The sequence below is a fragment of the Nannospalax galili genome, unplaced genomic scaffold (genome assembly GCF_000622305.1).
Source record: "Nannospalax galili isolate Female #2095 unplaced genomic scaffold, S.galili_v1.0 scaffold156, whole genome shotgun sequence".
Lineage (NCBI taxonomy): Eukaryota > Metazoa > Chordata > Mammalia > Rodentia > Spalacidae > Nannospalax > Nannospalax galili.
Genome location: NW_008337625.1, coordinates 820519 through 834432, shown reverse-complemented (window position 1 = coordinate 834432; position 13914 = coordinate 820519). Strand labels below are relative to the sequence as shown.

The following is a 13914-nucleotide window of genomic DNA, read 5'->3' as shown; positions in this document are numbered from 1 at the left end:
TAAGCTTTGAACATCAAAGCTGTGTAGGCTGGGTGTGATGTCCTACCACTCATGAAGCTGAGGCAAAAAGATAATGAGTTCAGGGCCAGCCAAATCTACACAGGGAGATCCCATCAAAAATGAAACAAAAACAGAAGTCTACAATAAAGACTACATGTAACCAAAATGCACAGATATGATTTTAAGCATATGTATTTCCCAAAAGAGATAATCTTACAATTTTTATCATTAAAATCCATGATTCAATTAGGTTATGTATTTTAAAAAAGAAAAATTATGACAAGAGAACCACAGTAGTTTTCAATTCAGTTGCCTTTCTTCCTAACTGTAGTTATATATGCCATTTTTATAGCTTTTCAACATTTAACAGCATAAAGATTTTTTAACATATTACACTACAAAGACATACTCTTAAAAACTCTTCACAGCAGATACAGAATATAGGGCTGGGGATATAACTTTGTTGGTAGAGTGCTTGCCTAACGTGCATGAAACTTTGGCTTCTAACTCTAACAGTGTATCTCGAGTGCCATAGTGCACACCTGCAATCTTAGCACTCAGAAGGAAGTAGGATAATCAGAACTTCAAGGTCATCCTTAGCTACACACTGAAATTCAAGGCCAGTCTGTAATCAGAGCATCAGAGAGACTGAGATGAAAAGATCACAACTGAGCTCAGTCTGAGTTATTTTGCCTCAAAATAATTTTAAGGTGTGAAGAAAAAAAAGCAGAATTTCTTTCTTTTCCTTCTTTTGTGGTACTGGGGACCAAATCCAGGGCTTTGTGCATGCTATGTAGGTACTCTGTCACTGAGCTATATTCCCAGTCCAAATGTGCAGACTTTTAAAGGTATGATTACAGCCAGGCATGGTGGTTCATGCCTGTAGTCCCAGTACTTGGGGGGCCGATCTTTGTGAGTCTGAGGACAGTCTGGCCTACCTAATGAGTTTCAAGCCAGTCAGTTACAAAATGAGAACCTGTTTAAAAATAAAAAAATAAAGAAAAAGTTAGTTTCTTTATTGTATAAGACAAAGAAAAATATAGAAAGGAGAGTAAAAACCCCCCCCCCCCCCCCCCACAAGATTAAGTTCACTAACATTCCCTCATGGAGGGGAAAGAAGATTCACAAGACTCATAAGGCAGCACAACAGGGGCTCAGAGGGTAGCTCAAGAGACAGTGTAGGAGGTCCCACCCTATCTGAGGACATGTTAAGTGGTTAACAATTGCAAAAGAGACTTCTTCAGCCATCCATAAGTTGCCTAATGCTCCTTTAAGAAACCACAATTAGACGGGCGGCCAGGCTTTAACTCCCTACATAGCCAAAGATGACTTCAATCTCTAAACCTCTTGCTTTCATCTTCTACTACTACATCTAGTTTATGAGTGCTGGGGATAGAACCCAGAGCTTCCTGCATACAGGCAAGCACTCTACCAGCTGAATTACTTTATTCCTAATCCTCTGAAATTACCAATTTCTAATTTTGCCAATGAACAATTCCTCAGAATCTTTGTTAACACGAATGAATACAATAGTCTTCCAATAAAGATTAGGAGCATTTTGCTTTTGCATGCTTGAGGATCAAATTTAGACCCTCACACACTCTTGTATGAGCTGTGTTCATTATCTGAAGGATTTTTCATTTTCATATTTGACATCTAGTCAACATGTAAGATGCCAAGAAAATGAAGGATGAAAGGTAAACACATAACAAGACTCTATTGAAAACACTGTAATTGCTTGGATAGCACTGTGGTTTTTTTTTTTTTTTTTTTTTTACTTGTTATAAAATATAAGCCAAATGGAAGCTAAATTCAAATTAGGCAGAGAGATAAAATAAAGACAGGATTGACACACATAGCATGGCAAGCCTGATAAGCCAGAACAAAATCATTTTATTCAAAACATTTAATAATCCCAGTTACTCAAAGACTAAGGCAACAAGATTGCAAATCTGAAACCAGCCTGAGCAAGTTCATGGCTAGCCTGAGCAACTTAGCAAGTCCCTAATTCAAAATTTTAAAAGGCTGGAGATGTGGCTCAGTGATAGAGTGTTTACATGTATACACAAGGCCCTGGGTTTCAATCCCTATTATAAATACCACGAACAGACAGATGGACAGACAGACACACTCCAAAAACAGACTAGGCATGGTAGTGAAGACCTATAATCCCAGCACTTGAAAGACTGAGACAGGGGACTGTCTGGAGTTTGAGGCCAACCTGGGCTATATAATCATTTAAAGTGTTTGATAAGAAGCTCAACGATATAGATTATCATCACATTGCTGCAACTGTAGGTGACAATATATTGAAACGCAAAATTCATATTGCTGAACAAAACTGAAAATTAAGGCAAGCTTTTTCCAAGAATAATCTAGGTCTTTTTGTAAGATAAATTACTTTTGAAACACCAACATCATTCAAATTTTAATAGAACATGAAATCATTCACTAATTATGAAAGACTATTAAGAGTAATAAAAACAAAGTTTTAGAAATACAATACCTTGGTTAATGCAGCAGTATGATCTTCTCCGCAACAAATATAAACTATTTTCTGAGATCTTAGTGACTTTAGTAAATTAGGAACATACCTATCTGAAAATTCCAATAAGAGATGTTAATGATAGTTTTTAAACTAAATTCTTCTAAAATGTGTTCCCTCTACAGTTTTTTCAGACTCATTAGAAATAACAACTAACTTTAAGTATGAATCAATGACTTTGTAATAAAAAGTTATGACTTGGTTTCCAGGCCTATCTATCTATGCCGCTATGATAAAGGATGGAAAGAGTTGAATATTAAACAGCTTATGTGCCAATGTGCACAGGGCTCAGCAATCAAGGATTTAAGTGTTTCCAATTTTCTATATACACACATGCTTTTTAATTCTGTGGTAACTATCTTTAGAGGACATTATTCTACAGGCTGCCCTTTCTGCCCTTTCTTCTACAGCTGAACGGATACATAAAAGGAACATATTTTTTAAAAAAGCAAATTATAATTTAGTTCCATGAGAAAATTAATTTGCTTATCATTACTAGTGGTTACTAGAAAAAAACTCACTATGACCAAGTATGCTGAACTTTACAAAATTAGATTCTGTATGTCAAATATTAGCATTCAAAATACTGGCAGAGGCCAGCAAGATGGCATAGTGGTTAAAGGTGCTTGCCAACAAACCTGATGACTTGAGTTCAGTCCCAGGGATCCACATAGCGGAAGGAGAGAACCAACTCCTATAAGTTGTCCTCTGACCTCCACATGTGCACACAACCTCCTCCAAATAAATAAATGCAGTATTTTTAAAAAAATACTGGCAAGTATGAAAAGTCAGGTAAAAGAGACTAACTTGCTTCCATAGTTACACTTTTTTAAAACTCAAAATGTTTATTTTCAAGATCCTATCACCAATGTTAAGAACTCAACTAAAAATTAATTTAACAAACATACATCATATATTTTCTTAGAACACACAGATTCCATACTTCGTGTTACTTTCCTAAGTGTTTTCTGTGCCAGGGCTTAAACCCAGATTCCTGCCTGCATACTCTACCATGAGCTAGGGTGCAGCTTCTTCACCAATTAATTTTAGAGTCTCCTTCCAGTAATGGCGGCCAACAATAGAACAATCCTGTCCACCAACTGAAAGCAATGTTTGTCACAGTCTTATAATAACATCAAATGATGAAGATTTTACAAGCACAAGCGTTCCTTCCTTTCTTTTCCTAGTTCCCTTTTTTCAGCTTCAGGCAGTGATTCTACCATGGAGCTATCTACACATCGCCAGCCCAAATATTCTGAAGAACTTTTCTTTTCTTTTATTGGGTATTGCTGGGGACTGAACACAGGGCCTCATGCATACTAGGCAAAAGCTTTTCCACTGAGCTATATCCTCAGGCTTCAATAAACTTTCCACTTTATCATATGTTGGGTTTTGTTGTTTACCTTCTCACTACTGTCCCAAACTATTACAAAATTAAATTTCTGAATTAACCACCTCAGCCCCACCTCAAATCAAGACCTAGAAAGACTGGGTACACCTTTCTCTGATGTACTAAGAATCACTCATTCATCTCAAAAGATCATCTCTTTACAAAGTACACTGGAACTATGAGAACCTACCATTTTCATCATTAAGTCCTAGCTGACCAAATTTGTTGCGCCCCCATCCAAAGATAGCTCCGGAAAGAGTGAGCACAAAACTATGGGCTCCTCCTGCTGCAACTTGCATGAACGGGATTCCCAGGAGAGACTTAATCAGCTGTGGTGAAGTCTGCTTTTTACAGTCAATGCCTAAACCCAGTTGGCCGTATTTATTCTGTCCCCAACAGAAAACTTCACTTGCTGTAAGAAAAAACATCATAAAATTATTTTTCTCTCACACACAAATTCGTATGATGATTACCCATTATTCTGGGGCATTCTCTCAAAGGAAACAATTAAGTGTACTTTTTCTATGGAAGCATACCACTACCTAGATGACATTCTGTAGCAGGACACTTTCGAGCTTCAGCAATGACACTAGTAAATGGTGACAGGGACTGGGGATGCTCTGCTCTTCAATAAATATCTCTCTATGCCCCAACTTCCACTCGTCTGTAACTTCTCACCAACAAGTATTCCTCTAACTTCAAGGCTTCAGTTATCAACTAACTATACACTTATTACACTCATAATTTTAGGGGCTGGAGAGCTGGCTCAGAGGTTAGGAGCACTGGCTGCTCATACAGAGGACCCGGGTTCTGTTAAGAGCACTCACATGGCAGCTAACAACCATCTGAAACTCCAGTTCCAGGAGATTTCATGCCCTCTTCTGACCTCTGAGGACACTGTTCACACAGGTACACTTACAGACATTCAGACAAAAACATTCATATACATAAAAAAGTATCTAAGTCAATCAAATTCTCAGTCGCTCAGATGTCTCTTATGCCATAAGAAACCTTTGTAATAAAGGGTTTACCTGACACAATTGGACATTTCAAAAGCACTCCTAATTCAGCATGCCAAAAACTGAATTCATGACTTCTACCCTATTTGTAGTGCCCATACCTCTTCTCATTCCTATGTTACCATTCATCAGCACAAGTCATATACTTGGGAAGTCATGCCCCTTCCTCTCTCACTTCGTCAAATCCAAATCTATCAAGTTACATGCAGTTTTCTTTCTAAAAAATGGATTCATTTTTACCATCTTTCCTGTTTCCTTTAATAGTTTTCTCTACTTATCACTACGGATTCAACTGCTGGCCTCTTTTACAACTTAAGACATATTTTAATAGCCTGCCATGGTGGGGCACCCCTTAATTCCAGCACTTGGGAGGCAGAGGCAGGCAGATCTCTGAGTTCAAGGCCAGCCTGGTCTACAGGGAAACCCTGTCTCAAAAAGACATATTTTTATTTAACTAGTAACTAGCAATGAACCAGTAAGCACTACAACAAATGACTGATTTTAAAAGTTCATGCTACAAAACAGTACACATTTAAAAGTAAGTTTCTGAGCTGGCAAAATGGCTCAGTTGGTATAGTAAACGAGTTCAAATGGTCCCCAGAGACCATATGAAAAGAAAAGAAAAAAAAAAAAAGAAGCCGGATATGGTGGTATACACTTGCAACGCCCAACACTGGAGAAGAGAAACCAGGGTTATCTCTTGGGCTCACTGGCCAGTCAACTTAGCTCACCTGGTAAGCTCCAGGCTAGTATTACTGTGTTTCAAAAAGGAGATGAGAAAAAGTAGATGGCTCCTGAGGACCAACACCTGAGGCTGTCCTCTGATTTCCACATGTATGTACACATGTGCACTTGTATATACATATACAAACATGCACATACGCAAAAAATTTAGGAAAATCTTTAGAGTAAGGCTCCCTCTATTAGATATATTAGAACCCTGGCTCTTCCTCAGGGACAACTCCTTTTCCCAATGAGAGGTAAGCTCTTTTGGAAATGTTTAAGAAAACTACAGCCAGGTTATGGTGGCTAATGCTTATAATCCCAACACTAAGAAGATGAAACAGAGACTCCTAGTTAAAGGCCAGCCTTGGCCAGAGTATTTCCTTAAAATATCAAAAATCTGCAGGGTGTGGTGGAACATGCCTTTAATACCAACACTTGGGAGGGAGAGGTGGGCAGATCTCTGAGTTCGAGGCCAGCCTGGTCTACATAGAGTCCCAGGCCAGCTGGGGCTACAGAGAAACCCTGTCTCAGAAAAAGACAAATAAGGGCTGGAGGGATGGTGCAGCCATTAAAGGCTAAGGTACAACCAAAACGTAAAATGTTCGAATCCCAGCACCCACAAAATGAGTGCTGTCTCTTCGGCTACCTTTTAGCCGGGCATGGTGGTGCACGCCTTTAATCCCAGCACTTGGGAGGCAGAGGCATGTGGATCTTTGTGAGTTCGAGGCCAGCCTGGTCTACATACTGAGTTCCAGGACAGCTGGGGCTACAAGGAGACCCTGTCTCAAAAAGACACCCCCCCCCAAAAAAGACAAATAGATAAATAACCAAAACAAAACAAAAACAGGAGATCTGATGTGGTAACAGGATGAACCAGTTCCATGCTTTCTCACTACCCTCAGGATAACAAGGTTTAGATAATTAGCATGATCTATCAGTTTCCCACCTTATATCATACTTAACCCCTTCCTTGGTCACTATTCTCCAACTGGACTTCCTTCCTCTGTACTTTTCAATGGCCACACTGTCACTTGCTATTTGTTCACTCTGCTTAACTCTCCCATTTCTGTGTAGGTCACTTCTAGTTCTAATATGATATTCCAGATCAAATCTCATTCCCATCACATGTCTCTTCTAGTTTGCATTCAATTGCTGTGACAAAACACTCTGAACAATACCAACTTAGGGAGGAAAGAGTTTATCTTTACATCTCCCAGGTCATAGTTCATCACTGAGGGAGCCCAAGGTAGGAACTCAGGACAGGAACCTATAGGTAGGACCTGAAGCACAGGCCATGGAGGAAAGCTACTTACTGGCTTGCTCCCCTGGCCCCTGCTCTGCCTGCTTTTTTATATAACACAGGCCCACCTGCCCAGGGGTGGCACCACCCACAGTGGGCTGGGCCCTCCCTTATCACTCAATAATCAAGAAGATGCCACACAGACATGGTCACAGGTCAGTCCAATGGAGGCAATTCACCCATTGGGGCTCCCCCACTCAACCCAAGTATATCAAGCTGACAATTAAAGCTATCCAGCACATGTTCTAAATATCATACACTTTTTCTTTATACCCTTTTCTATAGTATAGATCATTATTTGTGTGATCTTACCATGAGAGTCAATAGTGTTATGACTCATCACTGTATACTACACTGTGGTACACAGAGTTCACACTAAATGCTCAAAAAGTCTGTTAAATGACTATTATACTGCCTAAAGCCTTAAGAATACAAAAAGAAAATTCAGGTCAAGATGAAAAACTGTCTAATATGCTAGTTTTTATTGTTATAATCCATTGTTTCACTCACAGTGACCCACACTAGAGAGTTACTAACAAAACAAGTGACAGAGGCACTAGAACTTATTTGGTTTTTTTGAAAGCCCAGGCTGACAGGGAATTGGCAATCCTCCTGCCTCAGCCACCCTAGGGCTGAGACTGCAGGCGTGCACCACCATGTCCAGCTGAACTTGTCTTTTTAAATGGTTATACAAAAAAACCCCACAGATTTTCTAAATTCATGTTTCAATCTTAGGCTGGCATATGAATAAATTAAACCAGACAGAGGAATTCAAGCAAAGCTAATAGGATGTTTATCCTTCTCTGTACTTAATTCATAAAAAAGCTTTTAATGAGACAGGAAATGCTGTGGGGGTGGGGAGGCAGTGAGCAGAAGATAAGCCTCAGCTAAGAAGCAATAGCTTTTAACTATTTAGTGAATAATTAGACACAAAAAACAACTTCAGGTCTATACAGTAAACACTTAAAAATTATACAACGCACGAAAAAATCAAATACCCAGTGAAAAATATAGCAAAAGATGGATGTGTAGAGTATTTGCACATACTAATAAAAAAAGCCAAAAAGCGACTGAAGTGGAAAGGTATCAGGTCCCTGACTTGAAAGACTTCTTCAAACTGATTTATAGATAATATAATCTCAATAAAAATTTCAGCCATTTCTGTATGTGTGAAAACAAACTTAATGGAAATTAAAAGGATCAAAAATCAACGGAATCTTAGAAAAAAGAATGATAGATGTTTTTTGTTGCTGTTAAAAGCACCAACTAATAACTATATATTTGTCATTTATTATTTTTATTTTATGTGTATGAGTGTATTGCCTACATGCAAGTACACCTGTGTCACGCAATGCCTGAGGAGGTCAGAAGAGGGCATCAGATCCCCTGGAACTGGAGTTTTGGATGGTTGTTAGCCACCATGTAGGTGCTGAGACTAGAACCTGGGTCCTCTGCAAGAGCTCTTAATCGCTGAGCCATTTTTCCAGTCCACTAAGTAATAACTTTACAAAAGAAAAGAAAAAACCCAAATGCTTACCTTTAGAAAGTGCAAGTGAATGATAGTAACCACATGCAACTTGCACTACCTGGATATCTGACAAGCTTTTAATATTCCTAGAAAAGAAAAGGAGAGAGCAAGATCAGATCATTCTACTTAACAAGCAGGTCTTGGATGCTACTCACATATGCTGTTTGTTGGCTAACCACTATATGCAAAGTTGTCTACTGACTTACCAGGTCATACTAAGCTTTTCAGTCAAGGTCAATTTACCAAAAATTTAGGTTAAAATCAGTAATCAGAATATAAATATAAAAAGATAAAATGAAAGTGTGCCAAGAAAACACCCTGCACACAGCACAGAAGTAAAGCAGGTCACAAGGCAAATACCCTTCAGGGGGCTCCTATCAGTTAAACCTTTTCTTTCATCATCCAAAATTTTTCTCTAGAGTGTGAAACTTGGCAGTGTATTTGGAACATTAATGTATATCACCCACTTTTTCTAAAGTTGGTATTTTGTCTTGTCTCAGGTTCCTTAATAACCAGCCTGAATTCTTATCCTATCATGTCCTCCTAACTCAGAAGATATGAACTGATTCCATTTAGATTACCCTTTTTAATTTACATTTAAATCACTAGCATTCATTTTTTTAATTAGAGAAATTTAATTCATTCACATTTATGACAATCGATGCTCTTAAGTCTCATTTCTGCCATCTTGTTTTGTCTTTACACTCCTAAGTTTGTTTAACTGCAATGCAATTCTAAAGGCTGTAGGAAGAGGGGGAGCTATAGAATCTATAGATTTTGTATCATTCACCCCAGCATCTTTTTGTATACTTCCCCTTCACCTGATCAATCTTCAACTGCTTTTCTTGAATGAATGTTTTCAAGAAAAAGGGAAGGGGGGCATTTTTCTTATTTTCTTACTTCCTTTTACCTTATACTGCCACCTAATCTGATTCTGCCAAATGAGAGTCCAGAGCAAGTTCTGAACAGAATGTCGATACCCATGATTTTCTGGAGGCAGCTTCGACAAATCAAATTTTAAGCAGGAAAGAGGGGAGTTACTCTAATTCTGTATTGTTGTATTAAAAATATTTTTATTTAGTGAATATATGTTATTAACTACAGAACTTGAGAGTTGTACTGCTACAAATTAGCAGACTCAAATGCACCTTCAAATTTTCAAACTTATAGAATGTCACAGCCAATTTAAAAACTGGCCAAACAAAAAGAGCTAGAAATAAAAATGTGATGTGCACAATTGTGCTGAAGTTAATAGGTATTAACTGCTACTATTTATGCATACACGGCACATCACTGATCTTTTTACTATATTAAACTATTCTGGAAAAAATCCACAACTATTCCAGTCATTAACTGCAATTTACAAGGCCAAGTGAAACATTCCAAAACACTATGTTCTCATCGAACCCGATGTCCTCCCTCCTTCATACACTTATCACTATTTCATACTGGATTAGTGTTTGTCTCCTCTAACAAGCAACTCTATAAAGGCAAACTGCATCTTACAGCCATGATAATTCCTATAGATATCTAACACAGTGGGGGCAAATACTACTTACTGAAGGCACCAATTTTTAAAGGACAAATTAATTTGTAAGCTCTTGGAGGTCTTTGCATTAAATAAACAATAAATGTTGTCAACACTTCTAAATCTGCATGGCAACTCAAATTCAATGACTCTCCAAAATACTGACTTAAGGCTTGCACTGTAACAAATCTGCTAATTTCTTTACCCTTTATCTACAACACAGACAAGGAAAGTCTTCTGTAACATTACTATGTTAAAGAAAAATTATCTCGCTTTATGGCCAAGTAGATTTACTAATATACTAACAACTTATAAAGAAAAACCACTTTGTTTTTTTCACTTTCAGGAATAAAAACAATACTGTGTATGAATGACAAAACTTAATTTCTAAGTGTGATGGTGCATGCCTTTAATTCCAGCACTCAGAAGGTAGAGGCAGGTGGATCTTTGTGAGATCAAGGCCAGTATGGTCTATAGAGAGAATTCCAGGTTAGTTGGAGAGATTCTGTCTCAAATAAAACACAGGACATTAAAAATTCAATGTGGCCAGGCGTGGTGAGGATGAACGGAAATCAAGCACAGAAGTGTTTTCTTCCAGTATATTTTGGGTTTTTTTGTTTTTGTTTTTGTTTTTTGTCTTTTTGAGACAGGGTCTCCCTGTAGTCCCAGCTGTCCTGGAACTCACTATGTAGACCAGGCTGGCCTGGAACTCACAGAGATCCGCCTGCCTCTGCCTCCCGAGTGCTGAGATTAAAGGTGTGAGCCACCACACCTAGCATTTTGGGGTCTTTTTGTGATTTTAAGTTGCTACCATTTCAAATTCCTTACTATGATCTCAAAATTACTTGCTATAATTAAAAGACTTCTTTTTGTAAATTTCATGGGAGACACAAAGCAAAAATCTAAAACAAAACAAAAAATAAGTGAGGAATCAAAACATATTGATAGGAGCAAATCACTTAACCACAAAAGAAGACTGTAAGAGAGGAAGAAGAGAAAGAGGAGGAGGGAGAAAAGAAGAGGAAGAAGAGGGGGAGGAGGAAGAAAAGTTATAGAACAAGTCAAGACTGGTGTAGTGGGCTAAGAGATGGCACAGCAGTTAAGAGTGCATACTGCTCTTACAGAGGATCTGGGTTGGGCGCCCAGCACTCATACTGGGTAGCTCACAACCTCCCTTTAACTCCAGCTCCAGGGGATCGGTTGCCCTTTTCTGGCTTCCATAGGTATGTGCACTCATGTGCATAAATCCACATACATTAAAAAAAAAAAAATCACTGTAGTAACACTGTATCTAGCCAGGCATGGATGGTGGTACACACCTTTAATCCTAGCACTCAGGAGGCAGAGGAAGGTAGATCTCTGAGTTTGGGGTCAGCTGTGAGACCCTGCTTTTTAAAAAAATTACCTTAAACCACACCTGCACTAAATTCTCTAATTACAGATGAATGACTCAGTGGACAACAAGATCTAAATACACTTAGCTGCTACTTCTTTTTGTTTTGTTTGATTGGGTGATTCAGACAGGCTCACTCTGTAGTTCAGACTGGCTTACTAATGTGATCTTCCTGGCTCAGCCTCTCTAGTGCTGGGACTGACTGAAGGTGTAGGTTACCACAACCAGATCACATAAAGCTGCTTCTAAGAAACTCACTTTACCTCTAAGGACACACATATATTCAAAGTGAACAGAATGAGTAAGGTATTCCATGCAAACAGAACCCAAAGGAAAATAGCAACCATACTTCTATCAGATAGAATAGAGTTCAAATCAGCCAGGAGTGGTGGCACACACCTTTACTCCCAGCACTTGGGAAGCAGAGGCAGGAGGATCTCTGTAAGTTTGAGGCCAGCCTGGTCTACATTATCACGTTCCAGGCCAGCTAGGGCTACAGAAAGAACCTGTCTCAAAAAGACAAAAAAAAAATAAATAAATAAATCAAAATCGTTATGTAATAATAAAGGTGTCAACTCAGCAAATAATAATTCTAAATATACAGAGCATTCAATATGTAAAACAAGTATTCTAGACCTAGAGTGAGAAACTCCAACACAAAGAGAGGACTGCAGTACTCACTTTCTACAATGGACAGAATACCCAGACAGAAAGTCAGCAGTTAAAGCTGCCCTAGACCCAGTGGACCTAACAGACAACTGTAGAGCACTCCATGCAACAGTCGCAGAATATGCATATTTCTCATCAGAGCACTAACATTCTCCAGGATAGGTTATATGATAGGCCACAATACAGGTCTCAGTGACCTTTTTTCTTTCTTTAAGACAAAGTCTCACATATTCTGGGCTGACCTTGAACTACTTCTGGTCCTCCTGCCACCACCACCTCAGTGCTAGGATTAGAAGACAGTGCCATCTCATCTGGTTTATGCAGGGTTGCTAGGCAAGAAGTATTCTATCACCTGAGCTATGTTCCTAGCCCCTCAGTAAAATTTAAAAAACTGAAGTCTTATCGGGTTATCTTTTCCGATCATAATGTAATTAAACTGGAAATCAGTAACAAGAAAACTATATAAATATACAGAAAGTAAACAGCTTACTCTTAAATAAGCAATAGATGAAGGAAGAAATCAAGTAAGAAACAAACATTTCTTGAAAAAAGTGAAAATGGAGACAGAATATACCAAAATCTATGGGATACAACAAAAGCAACACTAAGAAAAGTCTTCAGCAATCAAGAGCTATATTAACAAAACAGAAAGATCTCAATTTATTCCTGTACTTCAAAGAACAAAAAAACCAAACCAAATTATAGCCAACAGTAAACAGAAAAGAAAAATTAAGACCACAGCAATTAGTGGAAGAGATTTTTTTTTAATGTACAAAATAGTTATTCAAAAAGTTAAAAAATTAACATTTACTTAGCCAAACTAAGAGTAGTCATGGGCTAGCTAGATGGCTCAGTGGGCACTACCACTTGCTGCCAAGCCTGATGACCTGAGTTTGATCCCTGGAATCAATTCCTTCCTACAAGTTGTCCTCTGACGTACACACACACACACACACACACACACACACACACACACATACACAAAGAGTAGCTGTAAATAAAATCAGAGATGGGGGGCTAGAGAGATGTCTCAGTGGTTAAGAACACTGGTTGTTCTTGCAGAAGACCGGGCTTTGAATCCCAGCACCCACATAGCAGCTAACAACTGTCCATAACTCCAGTCCCAGGGGATTCGACAGCCTCTTCTGACCTCCACGGGCATTGCACAATATAGAGGTGCACTTACCCACACACAGGCAATACATGTATACACATAAAATTAAAATAATAATTTTTTTTTTAAATTTAAAAAATAGGAGCTGGAGAGATGGCTCAGCAGTTAAGAACACTGACTGCTCTTGCAGAGGACCAGGTTCGATTCCCAGCACTCACATGGCAGCTACAAACCCTCCTTAACTCCAGTTCCAGGGGAATTCGAAGCACTCTTCTTACCTCCAAGGCATTGCACTCACTATAAGTGCACTCACATACATGCAGGCAATACACACATACACATAATGGCCAGGCGTGGTGGTGCACGCCTTTAATCCCAGCACCCGGGAGGCAGAGGCAGGCGGATCTCTGTGGCTTCAAAGCCAGCCTTGTCCACATAGTGAATTCCAGGACAGCTGGAGCTACAGGGAGACCCTGTCTCAAAAAAAAGACCAAAAAATTAATTAATTAATTAATTAATAAAATCAGAGATGAAGAGACATTACAACTGACACAGAAATATAAAGATTCATTAGAGATTATTACAAACTCTATATTGACAAACTTAATAACCTACAAAAAAATTCCGGAACAAACAGACAGACCTTACCAAGACTGAGCCATAAAGAAACAGAAAACATAAATCAGGAGTAAGAAGTAAGGC

At 38.6% G+C, this 13914-nt stretch overlaps 1 protein-coding gene across 2 annotated transcripts in view; it reads right to left on the bottom strand.

Moving 5' to 3' along the window:
- Herc4 (HECT and RLD domain containing E3 ubiquitin protein ligase 4) overlaps window positions 1–13914 on the bottom strand; it is a 114418-nt gene that overhangs the window by 75300 nt on the left and 25204 nt on the right. For both annotated transcript variants that reach the window (XM_008832656.3, XM_017798045.2), the window contains exons 5-7: window positions 8518–8594; window positions 4126–4347; window positions 2507–2598 (exon numbers count right to left, since the gene is read on the bottom strand). In XM_008832656.3, the coding sequence (XP_008830878.1) occupies window positions 2507–2598; window positions 4126–4347; window positions 8518–8594 (391 nt within the window). The remainder of the gene's footprint in view (window positions 1–2506; window positions 2599–4125; window positions 4348–8517; window positions 8595–13914) is intronic.